The sequence below is a fragment of the Bactrocera oleae genome, chromosome 3, assembly GCF_042242935.1.
Source record: "Bactrocera oleae isolate idBacOlea1 chromosome 3, idBacOlea1, whole genome shotgun sequence".
In the NCBI taxonomy this organism is placed as follows: Eukaryota; Metazoa; Arthropoda; class Insecta; order Diptera; family Tephritidae; genus Bactrocera; species Bactrocera oleae.
This window is the reverse complement of record NC_091537.1, coordinates 19,364,996-19,390,008: the sequence shown is the minus strand read 5'-3', so window position 1 is coordinate 19,390,008 and position 25,013 is coordinate 19,364,996. Positions and strand designations below refer to the sequence as shown.

At 35.2% G+C, this 25,013-nt stretch overlaps 1 protein-coding gene across 1 annotated transcript in view; it reads right to left on the bottom strand.

Annotated features, from left to right (window-relative positions):
• Nucleotides 1-25,013, bottom strand: part of fred (friend of echinoid) — a 255,932-nt gene that overhangs the window by 96,252 nt on the left and 134,667 nt on the right. The window contains exon 2 of the mRNA XM_070106211.1: nt 13,505-13,703. Coding sequence (XP_069962312.1) covers nt 13,505-13,703 — 199 coding nt within the window. The remainder of the gene's footprint in view (nt 1-13,504; nt 13,704-25,013) is intronic.

The following is a 25,013-nucleotide window of genomic DNA, read 5'->3' as shown; positions in this document are numbered from 1 at the left end:
TTTTTAAGATAATGGTATATCAATTATTTTGATAATTATCGGCTTGTTAGTAATAAAAATTTAGTTTTCCAGTCGTGATTAGGCTTCTGCGCATCTTTTTCGTCACGTGATTCTTATTTTCAGGCTTCGAAAATATGGAAAAAATTATGCGGAATACGGAAAGGTTTTATCAAAAATCCAACGTAAATATATAATATCTAGAATTACAGTCTGTTTAATGTCCTGTGTAACTCAATGAAAATCTTGCTTTCGTTTCAAAAGTATTTCGCATTGACTACTCAGAAACATTGAAGCCGCTAAATACTCAGATATCTACCACAGTTTACCAAGATGTGTGTCAGTTGCGAAAACATCTGCAGCGAAGTTATTTTCTCAAAATGAACTCACAGATTTAATAAATGTTCAAGTTAGGAATTGTAAACGAATTTGTCAAAGTGTTGGGCGTTTCGCCGCAGCTTGATATGGAAAAGTCGAAAGGTGAAATATTTGTTGGTGGTCAAATACGGCACAGATTATATCAAGGTTATAGCTGTATCGGAAAGTGAACCATGGAAACGTTTGGTGTTGATAGTCGCAAATTTCTTAGGCAACCATAAAGCACCAAATTATGTAGAAATTGTGCAAAATATGCTGACAAACTAAGCAATCTCTGGCAGCAAATTTGTGTATCAAGTTAACTTATTTCCGCAATAATCTGAATAAATTTTTGGAAAATTTTGAAAGTTATAGTAAGGAACAAAGAGAGCCGTTTAACTAAGATCTAAAAGTGATGGAACAAAGGTAGCAATGTTGATGGGTGCGTCACATGATGGCAGATTACTGCTGGTCCTGTCAACTGGAAAATTATAAAAGAGAAGCTCAGCAAAGGTGTTTCATTGAAACATAACATTCGATTCGATGCATGCTTCTTTTTCACAAAACCATTGATAGTTTCCTGAACTGTGGGCACAAATAAATTCAAAATCGGTCATATACCTAGGGCAATAAAACCACTGTATGTCAGTGTTATCAATCGTGTTTTTGGTAAACGTGAGTATGGTAGAAATTGCCAGATTATTGTCTTTAAATTTGGCATAATGAAAACCGTATATCAATCTGTAGCTCCATCAACCACTTGTATTAAAATAAATGGTACTAAACAAATGGTAAAGGCAAGAGGCTGAGATTAAAAATCGTGTCGGGTGCTAATTGTTAAGTAAATTTTTTGCAAGCATAATCCTTCATTAGAAGGATTTTCAAAGAGTTCTCTATCTCTATGGAATGAACTAACCTAATCTAGGTGCGCTTTGGAGGCACTGAACTTAACAAGCGCTATAAATGAATATAGTCTCACAAGAGCTCAAAGTGTTCAAAAACAATAAACTTCTATCAAATTTATTTGCTATTGCAATATTCAGCAGTTCCGAAGCTTTTGTTGTTTCCATTTCTAAACTTGCTCATGACATTTTATTGGTTGTTGAAACAAAGGTGTTGAAGTGTTAATACCTACAAACTTAAGTGTTTTTGCTAGTAGCAGTGGTGCCGTTGCCTCTGCTTGCTTTATGACAATTTAAGTTTTTTGCATCGAGTGGATTTTTATTACGCAAATTTGACAGCACGGGTATTTTGATAGTTTCATGCGAAATCAATTGAATGACACACTATATGTGTATGTATGTACTGATTCACGGAAGAGTATAACCGTTAGAAAAAAATCGTACAGCTATATGACTTTATTTTGTTGCATCTTTATTGTAGTTATATTTTCCTTTTGCGTAAATAAAACATAAGTGACAAAAATAGTTTAAATTTGTAGGTTGGGAAAGGTTTCAAGCTATGTAGGATAGCCAGTTTTGTGACAGAACACTGGCGACTTGACTTCAACGTGGCCTTGCTAGTTTTTCTTTTAGAAGTATCGAAGCTAGGCGATTACGTGATTACTGACAGAGAGTCTAATCGCGCAAAATGTCAACAATAAGAAAGCGTTACTACATATATACAAGATCATAATGCGGAAACGTTAGAAGAGCTCATAAGAAATGTCGAAGTAAAAATTATGCAATAAGAAGGCATGCTTGGGCTGCCGACATCAACAGTGCACTCTTCTATTGAAGGGAATTATTTTCCCTAGTGCCGCAAGAGAAGCTCAGATGTATGCGTGAGCTCAAGCCACTATTCGACAATGTCGAAACTGAAAGTCTGTCATTCCAACTTTTACGTTAAAAAAGGCTTTGGTAAAGTAACAAGTGTTTTTTTTTTTGAGACGTGTGATTTTCAAAGAGATAATACTTCTTTCGAAGTTGGTCATTTTGACAGCTATTACGTGATTTATACTCAGTTCGATTTTAACAATTCGTAATGAACTGACTTACTCCGGAACAACGGTTGCAAATCATGCAAATTTATTACCAAAATAATTCAAATAGCGGGACGCATCGCGCGCTGCATTCAATACTCGATCGATATATTCGCGGAGCAGAGTCGGCTATTCGAGCCACCATGGTTCGGTTTCGCAGCACGTTTACTTTAGTGGATATTGCGCATTCTCAGAGATGCCATACAGTGTGCAACGGGACGCTATTGCTGCTGTGAAGCAGAGTATCGAAGAAGATCCGAATGAAACGAGATGGCCAGCGATCCCGATTTTCACAAGAAAGTTTTGTTCAGCGATCAAGCTCACTTTTGGTTGAATGGGTGCGTTAATCAACAAAATTTTCACATTTGGAGTGATGATAATCCACCAGCCATTGTTGAGATGCCGTTACATCCTCAAAAAGTAATTTTTTGGTCTGCCTTATGGGTAGAAAGAATCATTGGTGCTTATTTCTTTGAAAATGAAGCCGGCTATAATTTTATAGAATGCTACAGAGCCATTATTAATGACATTTTCGTGCCTGAATTGGAGAATGTTGATGTGAGCGACCTTCGGTTCCAACAAGACGGCGCTACATTCCATACAGCCAAAGCAACAATCAATTAAATGAACTTTTGGTGGGTGTATCATCTCGCGTCGTGAACATGAGACTTATCCTCCAAGATCGTGCGATTCAACACCACGCGACTATTTTTTTGTGGCGTTGTGTGAAGTAGCTTGTCTACGCAGATAATCCCGAGACGAATAAGGCTAAATTGTTGGCCATAATATTATATTATATGTTTTTTATATCTTCTTGAATACCGCATGTCTAAAAAATCTTTCTTTAGGTATAATATAATATGAAGGAAAGCGGAGGACCATGCCCGATCTTCAAAGAAAACTTGTAACGAGCTATGGCTTTGCTTTTCTGACAACTTTCAATGCAATTTCATAGAGTAACACATAGGTATATCACAGAATTATAGAACTACGTGTATTATTCTAAATCATATTGTGTGCTCACAATCGTTTTGAAATATCAATATCAAAATTTGTATACATGAAATTTGGAATATATGTATCAATTACCATCTAGAAGATTTAGGATTTACTTGAGTTGTTGAGTTATCTTGATTATTTTCAGTTGCCACGAAGAACGATATATGTTAAGACTAACCATGCAACATGTTGCAAGCATATAAAATTCAATAAAACGTGTTTTATGCGTGTTCAACAATAATCCACTTCAATTGTATGTACTATATGTATCTATATATATTACGAAAAAATAATCTATAAAAAATACGACAATAACCCACTGTGCAGCACCGTTATTATATTTTCATTGCACAAGAGGAAGCTGTGAACTCGCACACATTTTGATTGATGAGCGCAATAATTTCGCCTATTTATCCATGAAAATGGCGAAAAATGGATCAAGTGACGCTTGTTGTTGTACTATTTGTTGTTGTTGTTTTTGGTGTTTGCTGTGCTTTGTTGGTTTTGTAACCAGAGTTACGCATACATACATATGTAAATGTGGCAAGAACGAAAGTGTGTTTGCAACAGTGTCATACAATCGATTGTGATACAAACATGCATACACACACATGTGTGCGTGTATGCGCTTTTGTATGTCTGTAACATACTCTTGTAGCTGAGTGTATGACTGCGCAATTCATTGTAGCTGGCACACTTCTTTCACCCATATTTGTTTGTTGTGGTTGTTGCTGACCGCAATGGCTCAACTGATTGAGGTTCGTTGCTGTTGCGAATGTTTTTGTTGTTGTGCTGCTGCTGCTGCTGCTGCTGTTGTCGACGATGGGTCTCTGGTGCTGCTGTGCTACATTTATTTTTTGGCCGCAATTTCATGCCATGTTCCAGTTTGCGGGAGCATATGTAGTGCGATGCCCCGCGATGTATGTGTGTGTTAGCGGCACACCTACGCGGATCCAATTGCGCATTTGTATGTAGTATGTGTGTGTGTGTGTGTGGGTGTAAGTATTGAATATATATAGTCGTATTTGTGCGATTACTTGATTGCTTTAGTATATATATAAGTGTGTGTATGTGTGTATGTATGTGTGACAGCATTTAACCTTCACCCCACGCATGCATACATCATGAAGTTGCATGGTGAGGGGAAATGTGGCAGCTTTTCGCATTTTGACGCGTAGGTGTTGGCTGATGTTGGAAATATTGTGTTGTATGTGCTACACAATTGCACTGTATAGCCGTTACAGTTATATACAATACTACCGTATATACACCAACACACTCGCCCTATATTTTATAAATTGCTTTATATTAATACACACATACATCACTTCGCTCGCTCAATTTTTGTTGCAAATCCGTTACAACATACATATAGTACACATACAAGTATACCTATATACGCATATATTTGTAATTTCGTTCACTTTACCGTATATAATCCATAAAACGGTAACCTGTTCAGTGACTTTAGCGTGCCACTTTCAACAACTTTCTCTTATCGACGCGCGGACATCTCTATGCTGCTGCCCCTTAACCCACTACATGCAGATATATATGTATGCATATAGAGTCTCCTATTCATAGTCAATGCCGCTTGTCATCGCATTCTGTCATTTCAGCGCATGCAAATTGAAATGCAAATAAGTTAAAAGGGACTTTTGCGTTGAGCTGGATAAAAGCGCAAAAATATCTACATAAATAAATATGTAGTTGCGTATGTGTTTGTGTATTGTTTTTTGTCCTTAAGTAGTCGCGTATACCTTTAAATTCGTAAAATCTATGTGTGGAAGGGTTTTTAATCAGTTCCGGATCCTTAATATGTCGATCTCCAAATATGTAGAGTAAAAGGTATCTGAATATTATGATGGATTTCTGAGGAAAGAAGTCTCCGTGTGCAGGCGCATGCATGTTTCATGTACTCCATAAGTTTCGGTTAGATGGTCGATTTAAAAGAGGATATCACTACCTAAATACTCTTAAGTATTGATTGAAAGGACCCTCAAAAGTCGCTTTGAACCTGTCACAAGTCTGTTGAGACGGCTGATATTAAGTTTATTTTATCAGGTTTGCAAAATGTACTAAGGTAATTCTGAGAATCAATGGAATGGTCACCGACCGTTTAAAAAAGGTGCTTGAAATCCATAGCAAATACCAAAACAAATTAAAACAGATAAGAAAGGTGTAAGTTCAGGTGTAATCAAATATTTCATATATTTGCAATTAGCAAGGATAGAAGTCGGGCCTTCAGGTGTTAGCAATATTTAAAACTGTGACGAAAGAGTTTAACTTCGTTGTTCGACAAAATCGTGAATGAATACAATGAAACTTGGTATCACATTAACTTATTTTGAAGGTCATAGTCTCTCTAAGTCTTATTACTAAATTTTCTTTCCGCCAGCGAACAGCAAGCAATTTTATAAATACTATATAAATACAAACATATAGTACACAAAACTATCATACTCTTTAGCAACATGTTGCAAGAGTGTAAAAAATCTTCTAAATTTCGTATGAACACACGCTCTTAAGGGGTTATACCTAGCCACGATTTTCAATAACTCAGTTTTTGTTTTAAGTTTCTTAAAGTATATATATTTGCTTGTTGTAAAAATTTTTTTTAGAAGCTCGAGAAATATTTTCGATGTTACAGACATAATTAGCAAGTCGGCGCCGTGCGGTGTAGCATGTTTTTGGAACTTCAAACTCGATTTTCTCAATACTACGTCTTTTATGTCGGTATAATATCTGAAAAACTATTTAACCAATTTGACTCAAATTTACACGCAAGCTCAACAAATATGTTTTGTTGTCGTTGGTTGATGGTTTAAAAAAAAAAATAAAATTATCAACTTAATCAACATTTTAAGACGATATTTCTTAAAAAAATTTCATTTTTTTCCTAAGAAGCTGCCATTTTATTTAAAAGTGATATTTGTTAATTCCTTCGATCAACAACAACGTATTTTCATAAACTTACAGAATCGGTTTTAATATTTTATTTTGAGATGCTTCCTAAAGGGGATATGTTGGTCACCACGAGACATAGTTTTTTCGTGGACTCTTGAGAGATGGCATACCAAAGGCAGAAAAATTAATATTTAAGTTTGTAAAGAAAATTTTTGAACACACTAAGAGATGTATAATAATATAGAAAAACTTTTATTGACAAAAAAATAATACTTTAAGAAAAAACAAATTCTGAAAAACTGCTTTTTTCCGACCGCTTGATTCGGTGTAACAATTTTTATTTTTTTTTTTTGAAAGAAACGAACTTTATAATCATTTAATAATGTAGGTGAAAATTATTAAATTCTCATATAGAAGAGGTATCGAAACTTCACATAACGTAATCGGGCAACGGAAATAAACAGTGGTTTTGTAAAAAAACCAAATCAATATGATATATTGTTGGGACTTTCTTCATTCAAAGAATTTCGTACTTTCTAATTAGGAATTGCAGAAATTAAAGAGACAGTCTTCTCCAGGAATTAGCGTTCCTCAAATGCACCTATAACGACTATTTATTATCATGTAGATATCTATATGTTAAAAGGGGCTTGGTCTAGTGTCTAAAAGATCACTTATCAGGAAATAAATAACTGCATACGATTCGCCATTTCTTTTCTAGTATTTTTTGAGATCTGCTTTAATATTATACATATATGTAAACAAGAATGCTGACCAGTTGAACAATAGAATCGCTTGCTACACTATCTTTTTCGTTTATGCCAGTTGAAGCGAATTATACCAATTGTTTGTTCGACTCGCCACTGTACAAGTTTAATGGTAAAATGAGTTCAGTTTACTGAAAAGTGATTTCTGTAAGAAAATATCCTCTAACATGAGAAAACATAATTTCTCTGTGGTAAATTTTACTAAAATTTAAGAAGAGGTGAGTGTAAACTTATTACGCTTTTGGTCTTTTCACATTAAATTCAATTTCAACAAATTACTGAAGCACTTTTTCATTTGCTTTCCGCCACTTTCCTTCAATAAAGATTTTCAATTTGTACAAAAGCAGCGCCAAGGGATAACAATTAAGTAGTTGTAAAAATTTCGCGCTGTTTAACGGTCAATTAACACTTTGAAGTTAATCTTCATCACTTCGCTGCAACAACAAAATATCAATGTATTTGCCATTACATAAGCAACAACAAACAACTCACGCGCAATTTGCTACACTATTGTGCCACAAATTGTTGCATAGTGTGTGTGGCGCTGGAGAATGAGCATATGAAAATGTTGATGATTACTTGCTGATACACACACAAACACATTGGCATTCATACAGCGTAAACAACAACACAATAAATAAAGCAAACAGCGTCGCTGCGCGGCACAAGAACGTCAGCGTAGGCGTTGCAATAAGCACACTGAAGCGAAAACAAAAACAATATAACAATAATTGCAACAATGTAGCGACGGCAATGTCTCTGCTGCTAAAGACCAGGTCGTGCAAATAAACAGAATGACTGATAAATTTCAATCAGCGGGGCAACAATGTGGCCATCAGCGGCATGCGGAGCGCTAGAATAAAAGCGCTGAATGACTGCTATTGTCATTAAGTATGGTTGAAAGCGTGCACAATAAATAATAGCGTGGCAGACGCTAATGTACGTGTGTGGACAACAAAAATGTAGACAACAACTAAAGGTTGTAATAATGACAGTTATTGCAACATTGTGTGGTATGAATATCAAAATATTATCAACATTCTTCTGAACAGCTAAAACTTTAAAGACTAGACACCTAAAAGCCCCGCCAAACAGAGGCATGCTGCGATGAACTCATTCTGAGTTCGGCAAGCATTAAATATGGACTGGAATAAAAAGTCCTGGTAAAACATTCAACCGTCTTTGAAATGGTTGAATCCTTGGGGCTCGGTTTTTCAACTCCATTGACATTTTAAGTCAGCAGGTTTTCAGCGGGATAAACTAGGTTAGGTAGTACGAGACTGTACCGTAGTGACTAAGTCCTTTGCTTCTAGAGACGGATCTAGTTCTAATAAATCGAGCAAGAAACCTTTAGCCATCAACGAATCTGTTAGAGATATTAGCTTGTGTTCGTGCTAGTTTGTCTTAATTGTTATAGTTATGAGATCCATGTTTTTCAACCTTAGTCTCGCAAAACTAGTACAGTCAATATAGAATATTCGAGATCATTTTGCCACACCTTCTTCAAATAGCATTAAGCAGAATATAAAGCCTTCCCGTATGGACATCAATTTAAGGTTAGGACTCTACAATTATGGAAGGACGAACTCTGCTGAGTCTCACTGAATCTTTTGCAATTTGCTACGGGAACCTTAAGGACCTTGTTACCATGGAAACAGATTTGGTTGATTAGCTTTCGTGAAGCTTAAAAAAGACATCAATCTAGAACTAAACCATAGGAAGATATTGGATCTACGATTAGTTACCAACCTCATGATATTGAGACAATAGTCACGTTCGCTTCTCTATAAACTTGGAGTTTCAAGCTGACCACCCTTCATTATATAACATCGTTTAATACAGTTTTCTCTATTCTGGAGGTTGATAACGGTCTGCCGACAAACTCAGAGTTTTGTTGAAAGTTTCTTATTTCTTATAAAAAACGGATCTGTTGTCTAGATTGTGTATGTCTAATTCTCGAAGAAAGAGATGCATTATGCAATTATTTTCTTGACGTCTTCTTTGATGCAGCGCCAAAGAAACATTAAGAGATCTCCTACCCCAAACATAGGTCTACTTCGAAGAAATGTTGCCTAAATTTTGGCGCATTGATGTTAAATTATTTTATAGCAGCGACTTAGCTTTAATTCAAATAATAGTAATATAATGATTTTTTTTCGACAAATACACTGACTTTGCTCTGAAGTGTTTCGAAAAGAAATGTTGGATGGATGCTCATTTTAGCTGTAATCAAAAGATATGATCATGGGTAGTACTACCAGAATGGTGTGTAAGTTCTTTTAATGAGGGATGGTGAAGTTTTCCGAAAAGCCAAGCTCCCAAAGTAGTTGGCTCTAAAAATTTGCGACCTAATATTTGTAGAATAAATAAGAAATTTTATAACGAATATAATGTAATAACATCTCGGTCAGAAAACTAGCTGTTTAGCCAAAAAGAACTTAGTCCCGAGTAGTACTGTGGGTACAAAAACAAAATTATATGAAAGGCAATGAAAAATTAGACAACGGTATTTCGGAACAAAGTGGTTACGAGATAAGGATTTGCCCTAGTCTCGTCGAGATCATACACATTGAGAGGGGTTGTTCTTAGTATGAAAATATTGAATGGCGCACTTTGTCTTCCCTACCTTAGAACATGTTTCAAGGTTTACTAATTCATTTTTACGACTTTCTGACCTTAGCTAATGCGCTGTTGGTTAACGGACCGCAAAAAAAAACAAGAGAAGTCTTCCACAACTTGATGTCAGTACAAAGAGAAAGAGACACTGACACTCAGAAAGGCGTACTCTTTCCAGAAGTAGCGCGAAAACGTTTGTCAACTGTAAACACTTAAGCAGATGAAGATAACAGAAAACCCACAAATAGCAAAAGCAACAACAAGCGTTCTTCCAGCGAGTATGAAAAAGCCATCATAGATACTATAATGTAAGTCCATCGTTATTGTTGTTATTGTTTTGTCTTGCCATTGTAATGTCGCCATTATTGACCGTATGGTCAACGTTACACCGACGTCTCTTTTTTTACCGTTACTGTCATTGTTTATACTTTATGTAATAGTTTTTGCTGTCGCATCCGCTCGGCTGCTCGGCCACCGTTCGTGTGCGCGTTAAGTGGCCCATGTTAATGATATCTTTTGTTAGCGGTACTCCGTCCGTTGTTGGCTTTATTGTAGCGCTGCCGCCGTGGAACAACATGTTTTGCGTCAACAGCTGTTGCTGATGTTTTTATGTCAACGCTATAAAGCTGTTGCTGTCAATGTTCAACGGTACTTTGCCCTATAGCGGTAGTTATTGTTGTTTTTGTTAAGTATTTGTTGGTTGTTGTCATATTCTGTCTTCATCGGTATTGTAATAGTAAGTGTTGTTTTTGTCTTTTGTGCTCTGCATTAAAACCTTCTTGTAATTGTTGTTGCATTTTTTTATTTTCTACTTTTTTTGTGGTTGTTGTTTTAGTATCGTCTCTTCTTTACAATATTGCTGCTCATTTGCTGAAGATCGATAAAAATTGCTGAAAATGAATTACTGGCTGCTGTTGTTGCAACAATAAGTGCCTCAAATTTATGACATGCACACACACACACACACACACATAAATTTATATTTATCTGTATACCATATACCCACTTACACCTGCAGTCATCTTTATCCCTCGAAGCTACTCGTTTTCAGTGATAAATTATTGTAATACGCTTTCTGTAGCTGATTTATGAAGTGTGGCCAGATCTAGTGAAATTGTTAACGATTAACGGTAAAATAATTGTATGCCAAGGTTGAGACTTTCCAATGAATTTTTTTTTGTGTTATAGTTCGAATAACGATAGCTTTAATCGCCTGATTTAATATTGCTAGAGAGTGGCGAATCGAAGAAACGACTGGTCAAAAAACCGTGGTAATTAAAAAGGGACAGAATAGATAACGCCATCTCTATGAACGATGGACCTATAATCCTTTGTATTAGATGAAATTGGTTAACAATTTTTGTTGTTTTCCTGCTTAAACTGTTCTGACAAGTGCTGAGAGCCCAAACAACAAAGAAACTGCAAATCGAAGACGATTAGTAAGAATCACTGGTAACCAGTAGTTTTAATGCCACTGGAATATAAGTAATATGTTACATTTAGGCATCATTTATTTATATTTGTGTGTTTGATAATAAGAAATATCATAAATTTTATTGACTAAATGATCTTGATGATTGGTTCGATATCACTTTTCCAAGTCTTAACCAGCTGCATGCTAGTGAGGTTTTCAAGCCGATATCTCAGTGTTACTCTTTATAATTCGCTTCATCGATTGCCTTTTTTGATTTTTTAAGCTAACTGAATAATATTTCATAGTTATTTGTTTGGTCCCTACACATGCACAATACAGTTGTTACGCATTGCTTTAGTGTGGGGAATTTCAAAATCCTAATTTAAGTTTTTATTATTAGAAACTACATGATGGCTATGACTGAGTTTTTAAATGAATGCGGATTATAGAATATCTACAGTAAATATCTTCTAAGCGCTGATAATGAAGTTGAGAAATTTAATCTGGCTCTCCTGATTGTAGATATTAAAGTAAAATTGAACTGTCATTAATCAAATTAGTAGATTTGTGATGAGCTCAAGATATCCCCCAGTAAATGAAGGTTTATTTTGTCCTCAGTAAAATTGGGTCTAGTAAAGAATAAAGTAATCTTTAGTAAAATCATTCAACAAAACCATAAGAAATATTTCACACTGGTTTGCCATTAAACACATGCTTAGTAAAATGCTCAGCAGAGAAAACTCTACAAACCGGTAACTACATTTCTCCATTTACCTCTCTGTCTGCTTGCCCAAGAGTCTGAACGTACTCTTAATCAGCAAGATATTCGACACTATATTCGGCTTATTTTTCGTTAATATGTTCGCCTATCTTTCGCAGCGATCAGATTCAAAAGAAATTGATTGTCCTATGAATGGGTGTAATCTAACGAGGTTTTATTATTGCTAGTGCTACACCAGCAAAGAGCCGAGATAATTAAAAAAATGTGTACAACCTGAACGGTGTAAATTAATTTTGCCATGAACAGAAATAAACCGTCGAGAACCCCAAACATTACACTGATCAGTTAGTGACGAGCTAAGTCGATTTAGACATGTTCATCTATATATTGCATATGCGTACTGATTTTGAAATATTGATCTGAAATTGTGAACACGCTCTTTTCTGCCCAAGAAGTTGCTAATTTGATATCGGACCACTATAGCATCTAGCGGCCAAACAAACTGATCGATAAAAATCAACGCCTTGTATGGAAAACTTTTTTTGTGACAAAATATCTTCCCGAAATTCGGCATAGATTATTCTCTGAGGCAATGCTACAATCTCCGAACACAATGTTCAGATCTATGCTCCATATCATATTACTGTCCTACAAACCGAACGTTTATTCATTGATCAAGTAAAGACAAATTTTTGTTTGACAAATTATCTACGCCGGTATTACAGTGGCTATAAGAAAGGCACCAATGAAGGGTATTATAGCTTCGTTTAAATTTTTTATTTATTTTTATATGAAAAATTATTTTATTGTTTTTTAAAAAGCTGAATTTCACCCACTCTCCTCATGATTTATACAAAATATTTCCAACTTTTTCTTTGCCATCTGGCAACTACAGGCCAGCATCATATATCATTGGCACCTTTCGGTCATTCGCTAGGCATATTCGATGGGTGTCTCGTTTGCCTTTTTAACAAGCAACTACAGCACAACAATGCAACAACAATAAAGCAATAAATTCAATACCACACGCGAATGCACATCAAATTGGCAATAATTCGTGCAAATTACGTCAAGTGCTGATTTTATTAACCATTCGAATGAACCGATGAAATTGCTGCGGCAACATAAATATGGCAAAAGCGCGCACACACACACACATATGTACATTATATATGTGAGTATACATATAGATGCATATGCGGAACTGTATATGAGTGCGCATATCCGCAGTCCGCATGTCAAACCTGTAAAGAGTGAAAACAATACCAAAAACAATAAGAACAAAAAATATAAGCTAAAAACTTTCAACGGCAAATGCTGTCCGTAATGCGCGTACGTTTTATGGCAGCGGTTGCGTTTTATTGGCGCACAAATGGAAAAATATTAAAATGCGGCAAACAAAGAAGGACGCACCAGGAACAGCAGCAGTACACACACACACATATTCATACATATATGTAATTGAGTAAATGATTGAATATTTGGTCGGTTGAGCAAAGTACTGCGCTTACTTATGTATATATATATACATACATACACTCATATACTATATGTTCATAGGCCTCCCGGTAATGTGCTTAACTTGCCCGGATTTTCGTAGCGCGCTTACTGTTTTATTGCCCAACGCTTACCGCTCACCGCTCACCACTCACTCACCGCCTGCTTGCTGATTATTTACTGCTTACAGTTTGCTCTTTACAGCTTATAGCTTACTTACTTACTTACACACTTGAATACTTGCTTACCTGTAATTCATGTTCAGCTGCACATCGCCGATGGCCACATTCTCAAATTGCGTCGGACAGCAATTCCAGCGCGCCCAGTAGAAGCTGAAATCCTTGGCATCGTAGTGCTCGGTGAAGCGGCATTTCAACACCAAATCAACACCTTCACGTGTGTCGAGTGATTCATTCGCATCGATGGCATGTGGCAGATAGGCGAGAGCTGTGCGGTGTGAAAGAAAAAAAGAGAAAAAAGTAGGCATAAAAGTTAATGGAGCCATGGAAATATATTTGTGTGCTTCATTTATTTCAATTACATGCGTTGAATAGGAATTTAATTTTTTTTGTTTTGTTTATGTAAAATTTGGAAAATATTGGTGTTCACATCGGTGCTCTTGAAACACCTTAAATTGTTTGTAATTATGTTTATTATACGTGTGCCGTTCTCTTGTAAACCAGTAGCAAACGAACACACGCTAATGTGGGAACATAGCACCGCTATTAAGGTGTATTGACTAAAAAATTAACGACTTAATTCGAATATAAAAACATAATGGTTATATTTGGTGCTTACTCAAAAAACCACAGCCAATTTCGCTGAATCCTTTAAGTGAGCAGCAACTTACAAGAATTACAACCAAGACAAGCGAAACAACAAGAGACAAAATTGCCGATTTAGCTATCGAAGAAACCGGCATAGTAACGAAGTTATTAATATTTTAGTCGACCATCGATTCAAATGGAACTTCGCACCCAAATTGAAGGCACTAAATTAAATTAAAAATATTCGTTCGATCTTAACCTGAATCAAAACAGTTATGACATTTTAAAGCCAATTTCAAAACTAATTATAATGCACGATTAATATTTGTCGAGAGGTGTCGGTTTTGTTCATAAGCAAAACAAGATTTAATTGAACATTTCGTATTTTCTATTAATTTTCCCGTACAAGATAATTGCGCTTAATAAATATATATTTTTACCGCATGTTTACAAGCAGCGGTCAATAGGGTTCCATAGTGAAAAATCACCTATTTAATAGTAACTCCATAATAGTAGTAGAATAGCGATTAATAAAGACTTTGAGTGCACGACTATAACCCAAATGGACTCAGTTTCACCGGATGTATGAGATAACTTTGAGCGATTAGCGATAGTTCAAAATTGTATCCACCAACTACTGTCATCGCTATTTTGGCATAAACAGTTCGAAAATTTTATATGACCAGACATCTTTTTTAGCATAGTCTGTTGTATATTGCCGATAGTGCGCTGAATATCGGTTTTCAAATATTTAGTTGTAGCTGATTTATACGTGAAATCAACTGTCGCTTTGTACCCACACAAAAATTTGTCCAAGAGGTTTAAATTAATCAAGAGTTGATCGGCCCTTTTAAATACCATAAACTGACCAATCGAGCTTAAGTCCTTGTATGGAAAACTGTTTTATTTGACAAGGTAACTTCACAAAATTTAGCATAGATTTTTATCAAAGTTATTGCTATAATCTCCAATGAAATTGTTCAGATCAGACAACTATAGCATATAGCTATCATACAAACTGATCGATCCATCATGTCCTTGTATTGAAAACGTTTTTGTTTGACAAGGTAGGGTCACGAAATTTGGCATAGATTATTATCTTAGGCATCGCTACATACGCAACATATTGTTCAGATCCGATCACATTTAAACTGACTTGCCAAAAACAAGAAAAAGAGCTTTTTGTATCTATTAGTGCTATAAGAAATGCACCTATGAAGGGTCTTATAGCTTCTGTGTAGCCGAATTTAATGCTTTTTTCTTGTTTATGCATTTGTTATTGTTGGAATTAGCTTTAATTTAAATTTAAAAAATCGTTTTAACGACTATAAATTATAGACATAGTTTATATTTATAAATACAATAAAAGCTGTTATCACTAGGAGAGCAATTCTATGGCAAACCTCGACTATTTTTTGGAAATTCGCTGTATTTTTCCGCACCAACAAATACACAAGTAATAGTACAAGTATTTGTTAGTTGTTAGGGTTGTCGATTTTTTTTTTTTTTTTAATAAATATGTCCATATGTAGGAACAAATAAATATATGTTATTAGAGTATATGTACATGTACATATGTAAATATTTTCATACACCTCCAGCTAAATATAGAAATTGAATATATGTGCAGATGTTTGGTTATGTAAATTCATGCAATATTTACGCTCCATCTGCCACAAAACTAACTACTGTTATGTGGCTTATAAAATTTCAATATACCTTTTACTTTTTAATTATATTTTACTTGAATATTTTTATTTTTCTTTGCAAAATTTCGGTCTACACACAATATAAACATATACGCTTATCAGTGTGTGTATATACCGGTAACTGTATGTGGTCTGGCTGATCGTTTGCAATTAGTTAAGCGCCTGAAATATGAACTCTGTGCGCATTTGGGGAATTTGTTGCTCATACGTCATGTTGAGCCTAGTCAAACACTACTACCATTTATACAAATTATATAATGCATAGTTGTTTTTGCAATGTGTTGCTGCTAACTCATTTCGAATTCTCCATTTTCATATTTTAATATTCATTTATATTGCATATAAATTTATTATTGCCTTTACTTGTACACCGTTTAATGTTTGCTGTGTTAGACATTGCTAAATGTGGCGTAAATTTTATTGAGATATCATTGTGTGCGATTAGCAGTGTGATTAGTTGCAAAGCAAAAATGAAATAATACAAAATTGTGAAAATTGTTTATTAATTACCCCAAAGGGAGTAGCGGTGTCAAAGTGTTTAAATGTCATGTGGACTTATTGTGGAGTTTATTGAAATTGTTTAGAATTTTGCATATGGAAAAGAGAGTTTTTAGTTTATAAAATGTGAATGTAAATTATTTGTACAATATTAATACCAGTTGATTTATATGAAATTTCCAACAATTGATAAATTTTATATTTATGAAATTTAAATTTACTAGGTACAGAATCGAGTAGCTGCTTTTATTTGTAGCGTAAATTTTGGTATACCTATAGTCGTTAACCGCTCGAGTGCCACTCTGAACTGTTTAGTAGACTGTAATATTATTCTAAATAAAACCTTGCGTTGTTCATAGTTAATAACCAATTTTAGCTAAAAAGTTTTTTTTCCAATAGCTAGCAGCTTTTGCGTGTATTATCAAACTTCTAAAAGTGTTTCCATTAGAGCAGAATCGATCAGGCTTCTTCTTCTTATTTTTCGTTATATGGCAACTCTTTGGTGATTGATTTGAATTTTTTTATATTGTAGTCCAACAAATTTTCCAAAGTTTTTCCTATTCAATTCTAGTTTTTAATATTGCAAATTTTACTTTTTTATGGGTGGCAACCCTGTTCCATAATATGTTTGATTTAAACTCCATAAAAAGAATCCTTATTCTAGTTCGATATATTTGAAACATATTTTATATCATTGTGCTTAGCTATAGTTTTGGCGGTCAGTGGCAACTCTTCTAGAAAAAAAATATATATAGAGAAAATTTTTCAAAATAAATACACCAAGGACAGTTGTCAGACTAGCTATTCAAAAGGCTTTTTACTGTGACACACTTCTTTTTGGAAAGCTTTTCAATTTATCAAACAGGTGGCAACGCTAATTCAAAATATGCCCACATTGCAACTTTCGACAATACTGTCTATTTGTATTATTTTTCCTCTTCTCAGTTAAAAAGTTACCATTTTGGTTTGTTGGAAGCCATATTTAGACCTACGAGTATATGTATTTGATGGACCAGCTATTAGCATATGCCTTAATGCTTGTTCTTGTGATCTATAAAAAAAAATGGGTCAATTATTTTTTGGTTAAAATCAAATATTCGCAAATATTATTTCTAGAATATAATATAATCTACAATTGAAAACGCACCACTGAAATTGCGTCATAGTTAAAGCAATTCTCGAGTTTTGCGAACAGCAATAATAGGATATTAGTTACTTTTCTAAATATCTCGGCAAATCTTTTGGGGATTTTAAATCGCTCCACTCTTTTCTTATTTTACAAATTGCCATACTCATTTTATAACGTATATTCTACCGTTATTACAAAGTGGATTTTCTTTACTAGGCTTGCCAACTCGTTTTTAATGCCGGTGTTGCCATTTTTTGTACTCTGAACAGAGTATTTAAGGTTTGCCAAAAAGTTTTTACCATCCAGACGGAAACGTGCGAGACTCTATGAAAGAAATTAATTTAAATGATCAGCATGACGAGCTGTCTCGATTTAGGCATGTCCGTCTGTCTTTATCTATTCGCGAATTAATCTCTCAGTTTTTGAATCAATCTGAAAATTGCTCATTTTCGGAAGTGATATCGGGCTAAAATAGTATATGTACAGTAGGTGCAGAAAAGTTTTTTTTTGCGCCACTCTAATGTAGGTACATTGCTTGATCGAAACCAAGTCCCTGTAAAGAAAATTTTTTTATTGACAAGGTATTGTCCCGAAACTTAGCAGGAATTATCTTCAAAAGCAGCGCTGTAATTTTCGAAGAAATTGTTCAGATCGGGTAATTATAGCATATAGCTGCTATACAAACTGATTGATCAAAATCAAGATTAGGATATTTTTAAACCTTTTTATGCTATAAGAGATGCACCTGTGAAGGGTATTATAGTTACGGTGCAGCCAAACGGACTTTCCTTTTTTCATGTTTCATTTAAATTTTACATAATGTGATTAAATAACATATACCAAATTAATGTAATACAATACAAGGCAATCAAAGTTCTCTAACTTATAGTAAGCTTAATATATGACTCAAATGTGACACAGATTTATTACGCAATGTATATATTACGTTGTTGTTCAAAATAATTAAATAAAAAATTTAAAAATAAATTTTAAAAAATTAGATTCTCCTAATTTAATTACTAAGGCTCATAAAAACGGCAAATCAAATATATTTGCATTTCGTTATTGAACAAAAGAAAAACGCAATACTAATTAAATATTCGCTCCGTGTGGCAAGCGTGTGCAAGTGAATTATATAAGTTTGCGCTACGTGCAAATACACAGCAAATAAATTGAATGCGTTTCAAAACAAAAACCGAAAACCGAAAACTTGCCATCAGAGCAAAAAGAAATCAGTAAAATATCATAACAAAAACATTACGGTAAAAACAGCAGTGTTCAATAAATATCGAATGCATGCCACACGTCATGACGATTTTCATTAAATCATTGTCAACACAATCACCGGGTGGCGAGCAACAAAAACACAATTAAAATGAAATTTGAAGAAAAAACTCAAACACAAAAATGGCAATCAAGTAAACGAGCAAGCGGCAGGTATATTTTTTGAAGAAGCAAAAACCAACAACAACAAAAACTATACAAATATGCTGCAGCAAAAATATTGAAGCGCCAAATTTAAATAATAAATAAATACAGTTACAAAAACGCGCACATAAAATTGGGGATCAACAAAATCGCAGACAACAATTTCATGGCAATTTTTCAGGTTGATTTCTTTTGCTGTGCAGCATTTTCTCTGGCTTTTTTGGTTTTGAGCATTTTTTTCAATTTGCGCTGCATTTGTTGCGCGCTGCTCTATTTTGTTGGCAGAGTTTTTGTAATCGTAATATTTTTATTTCAGCAAAATGTTGCCGTTGGCATGGTGCCGGCTCTTTTGCTGCACACACGCCTTGTTGTCCACTGTTTGATTTTTTAAAAGTATATATATATATATATATACCTATGTGCGTGTAAATATATTTTGCATATGAAAAATTTCCGATTCATTCGTGCAACAAAGCGACCAACAACGTGAATAACATGAAAATTTATGCCGCAAATTCATCGATACACAAAATGCTGCCCAAATGAATGCCTGCCGAAATCCCAGACTTGGCAAGCGCACACCGATACAATCTCCCGTTATGTGCTGCTGAGCCACTGCCGCCCAAATCTGGGCGTATTATGGAGCCTACCTTGTTAGTCTGGTTGGATTTGGTTCGCCGAGTTACAGTGGCGCTCAACGACTCAGCCGCAGCGTAGTGCTTAGATTTCCAAAGCCCACGGCCCACAAGCGCTTATACGCATACATTTATATGTATATACTTGTATATATATAAATGTATGTGTGGATGTGTAAATTTGGACACAAAGGCTTTGTTACCTGAAATATTCGTGGGCGCCGATTTTATGTATTTTTGGTTAGTTAGTTCGTTAGTTGCCAGACGAGATTATTTGAATTTTAACCTCGACTGATGATTTATGCTTCGCTCCTCACTTCTTCGTTGACAGGTTGGAAAGTAAGTCTTCAGTAAAAAACGCATAAAAATGCAAAAAGAGTAAGCGCCAGTTATTACAGTAAGCGCAAAGTACGAGCGCAACCGTGCTGAGCCTTGTACCAGTTCGTTGTGGATATTGTAGTCGACTAAATTCGTATTAAACTTTGACGCAATATTACGAAAGAGCTCTTTGCATGTCCTCTAAAACCTATTCATCTAACTCTCCTTTATATATAGTCCGATCCGGTCGCAACAGCTCGCTTAAACCTAGCGTTCGATAACCTCAATGTCCACTAACTTACCTTTCTTCTATATAAGGTCTTAGATAACCACTGAAACAGCAAAGGCGAAACCGAGTATTTGGCAGATCCTGGCCGTCTTCGATTCACCACTGTTCTGCTGGCTAAGTATGTGCATTTCTCCTTTAACCGTAGTAAAATAAATAATATAAATAAATTCAACATAAGAGAGTATTCAGATACTTTTTTCACTTGTGTGAATTATGGTTTGTGTCGTATCGTCAATGGGGAGATCACACTTTCTCAATTACAGTAAAGTTTTTGTAAGGCGTTTCGATAAAGTACAACTTAGTTTATAAGCGGCAGATCTAAACCCTATCACAACTTTGCTAGGACAAAAAATATGGATACCAGATCCATAGGAACTTGGCTGGCTAAAGGAATGAGATCCAAGGTCGCAAAGGAGCAAATGTCAAATAGAAAGTGCTGAGCCCTTTCTATCTCGTTATTTTTCGTGGGAGCTCTATTTTACCACCTACGATTTTTAAAGTTTTTTTAACATCCAGTCAAAATTCTTTTATCTAGAGAGAGCAGAACGTTGCTGAGCGCACACAATTCACTCAAATTCTTGTGAGAACGCGCAAGTCAGAAGAATCTCGCAGTAGTGTAAGTACTAGCACTTGGCGAAACATCGCTGAGTTCACCCCAGTGGTCCAACAGCAAACTGCAAGAGAAGAAGAAAGAAAGCAATCTACTTAGTTCCTTGGAACACTGGGCACTGCAGGCTCAAGAAGCACCTATCAAACATGGGCTTAGCTTCTTGTGGCAACTGCCGATTCTGCGACATGGGACCGGAAACACCAGAACACCTAATCCTAGATTGCACCGCGATTTGTAGACGCAGGTTCAAGGCCCTCGGTTCCATTTTTGTGACCAGGGATCACATTGCCTCAATAGCACCCAGCAAGTATCTGGAGTTTTTCAGGGTGCTGGGACTTTGGGAATGCATGTGATGGAGGAGAGGGCACAATAGACCCTAGGTCGCAGTGCATACCTCATTTTCAAATCTAATCTAATCTAGTTCCTTGGAACGAAAATCCCAATTCCTTTAAGGTCATCAGATTTAAACTTTCCAGTGCGTCCGCTTTGACTAAAAATTTGTACGGGAAAAAAATTTCGCATTACTATTAAGCTGAGAGCACTATTGAAATGAATGGTATACTCTTCTCCCTGAAAAAAGCTGCACTTGAATAGAGTAGTATCACTTGCCTTAGACTACCTGAGCATCTAACATTTGTGTCTCTGTTTTATACCAGTCCCTAGTATTTATATCAGTGGTTTATTCGATTATTCAGTCTCTGAAATGGGATATAACAAAGGTATCTACAACTTTGCCGTGCACAAAACTAATACACTCTACACAATATTTTGCAAGTGTTTAAAAAAATTTCCCAGCCGGCAATACTTCCGGTCGGCAGATACATCAAAACACACACAAAAACCACAATTTTCGATTCCATTTAAATAAACGCATAAACTCGAACAACTTCGACAAAATCGTGTAGCCGCAGCGTTGCGCTTGAATGCAGCTGCAGCTAATGCCGTTTCGTCGGTATTAAAAGACTTGCGGCGAAAATTCAATATTTGAAAATTCAAGAAGAGGAATGAAGTGGATTTTTTGTTTGCAAAATATTTTACACGAAAGGCATAAAAAAAGATATTTGGGCGAGTATATGCAAAGCAAATACATATGGCTGCCAAATAGAAAACCGGCATTGGTTTTTTGTTCGAAATAAAGCCCAGCGCTGAATTAATCCTTCAAATACTGGCAAAATGCTCACATATCGAATTACGTACAAACATATATAGGTTTGTGTATATGTGCGTGCTGCCAGCTCATAAAAAAAAAACCGCCGAAAGTATTCATTCGACATTTTTGAAAAACATTGGAAACTCCGCAATTGGCATTAGTTCAGAGAACGAATTTCGTACACGAGTTATTTTGCCTACGCTTAGCGATGTTAAGCTGTTGCAAAAAATATGTGACGTAAATTTAATGTATGCACTCATTTGTTTGGCTTAAAACACCACGATTCGGCAAATGAGATTAAGCAAAGTGTCAGAAATGCATGCACGAATAATTTTGAAAAAGCTGGAGGGAATAAAGTATAAATTGGTAAAATATGCAGCGATACAGGATTAAATTGAGAAATGGGGACGCACTTTTGGTCTTTGCAACGGCAGTGAATCTGAAATAATCTGGCCAACTATACTACGTAAATTAAATTAACTATTTGCTATAAAACGTGACCATAAGACAATTAGAAATCGTGCATGAATAAGCCAAAAACCAAAAATGCAAAAGAGAGTCTTTGGTCTCTTTTCAATAAAATTAAGACTTATGTGTCCTTATACTCGAAAATACAGCAGTTTCAACAAAAAGCGAAAATCTCTTCCTTAGTAGAAAGAACCGAATAAAAAAAAAACCTATTTCAACCGATCACAACCGAAAGAAAAGAATGTTCAGCTCTGTGTAGAAAAGATTCACCCCACATTTCAGTACAAGTCTTTGCGACCTTATTTCGTAATATATAAAATATAGCTCTTCGGTATTACAAGACTAGTGACTTAAAAGAAAGTACCGCAGGAAAGAGAACTAAACAGCTCTTTGTGGTATATATTCTTGAAATATGCTTGGAATATTTGATACATATTCAAACAACCGCAGCCAACTTTGCTCAATATGCAAATAAGCTGACAGCTTGCAAAAGTAGCAACCATTATAATAGTTCGGTTCGGGACGCATCGTTCAATATTCGGTTGACATAATCTCCCAGCAGAGCCGGTAATTTGAGCAAGCATGGATCAGTTTCGCACCTAGTGGATAAGACGCATACTTTGAGACCCGAATAAGGCTATCCCCGTAAGACTGTGTCCATTAAAATTTTGGAAGATTTTGCGGAAGAATCTTGGTTTGTGGTGTTCAAAAATGCAACTCGTGCTAGAATTGAATTTCACAAGAAAATTTTGTTCAGCAATGAAGCTCACTTTTCGCATATTAATAAACAAAATTGTTGCAATTGGTATGATGATAATCCACAATGACTTATTGATACGCCGTTACATCGTTTAAAAGTCAATGTGAACGACCTTTGGTTCCTGCAAGATGGCGCTACATGCCATACAGCCAACGAAACAATCAATTAACAATTTGACACCGCTGGACTAATTTTTGTGGGGTTATGTGAAGTAGCTTGTCTACGCAGATAAGCTCGAGGCGATGGAAGACTTGGAAGATAATTTTCGGCTCATTATTGCTGACATACATATTCGTTTTATTTCTTCTTGAAAACCACATGTCTAAAAAAACAACCTTTACTTATATTGTGGAGACATGACATCTTTCTGTCAAAATTTCTATTAAATAATTTTTTTTAGTTTTGAATTTAACCGCCAGAACAGAATCAGCGATCGAACAAGTGTAAAATTCTCCTTTGGGAGTAATGGTTTGTGATTCATTATCGTTAGTCTTTTTGATAGATTTCAGAACTCAAACTTAGTCTATCTAACCTGATATGAGACTGATACTTCATGTGGTTGAGTACTTTCACTCTAAAGCATATTATAGTCATAGTTTAATTTTATGTAAATTATGAGTTACAATTTTCGGCGACAACTAGTGTCTGTTATACATAAGATCGAAATTATGTTGCTGCTATTATAAATGTGATTCACCAAGGCTTGCATGGTATCGAATCGAACATACATCTGGTATAAATAGTATTTACTGGCATATTCTCATAAAGACAGAAATATCAAGTGGATTCTCGACTGTTACTAGTTATTGAATAATGTTGTTATTGCTTTTAAATATAACTCTTTTGACAATTAAATTTTCTAGTCAAAAAGTATTAAGTATTTTATCAAATGGGGTAAGTCCGTCTAAATAGCAGTGCTTGCCACTTATTTTTGTTGTTACATAAGCCATACACTAGTTTGTTTCACTATGCAACTGATTTTCGGTCACACACTTGTTTTCTCCACATACAAGTATTTCTGGCAACAGAACATCTCTCGTGACACGCATCGTCGTTCTTAGTTTCATTTCTGATTGTAGTTTTTGTTCTCCAGTCATGTACCATACATATACATAAAAACATAGGCGACAGTTGCCCAACACCTACGACACCTGTCTCTGACAGTTCTAGCTATGGGATCAACACTACAAAATACACAATACAGAAGCTGTGAGACAATAAAAATGAAAATGTGCCGTATTCACTGTTTTTGTATTTTCACTTTTTTTGCTTTGTCAATGAAAGGTCCTGAAGGTGAGTTTTGTTGTTGTTTATTTGTCAATAGTTTTATCCGGACTCGTTGAGATATTGGAGTGTTGTAGTCTACGTTTTGATGCGGTAACATGTGGGTATTTGTTTTTTGTAAGCAACCCTGTAGTAAACCCCTTCCACTCTAGCGAACTAAACGCTATTAAATATTAGTTCGCGTTTATGCACTCTTCGATATAAGCAAGTAATGAAGAAAGATTGAAAAAGAGAATGCGACAGCTTAGTAGTATAGAGTTAGCAGGAATTCGGTGAAATTGTGGTTAATTAGAATCTTCGAACGCCAATAACAAGTAGTTAGAGCTTTTACTTCTTATTATGAAATCTGTTATTTTTTGTTACAATATAATATTTTAATTGTTCCAATTGCTTTGAAAAATAATTCCAATTTATATCTTTCCCAAATATTTACCATTTCTTCACAGTACTTTGATATATATATACTAATACCCGTGTTTATATTTTCTATTTGCAGTCTTTACTTTCAGTTCGAAATCACAGATTTTTGAACGCCACAGTGGGTAAGTGAATGTTACATACATGTATACAAATTTGGTGAAATTATCCTATATGCACTGTATATTTTTTAGAGCATAACAAATATTCCTACAGGGTATGTGCTTGAGTTGAGTCACATGTGTTGTGTTGAGAGGGATTTCGTTTGTTTGAATTCTTTGTAGCTCTTGGGAAT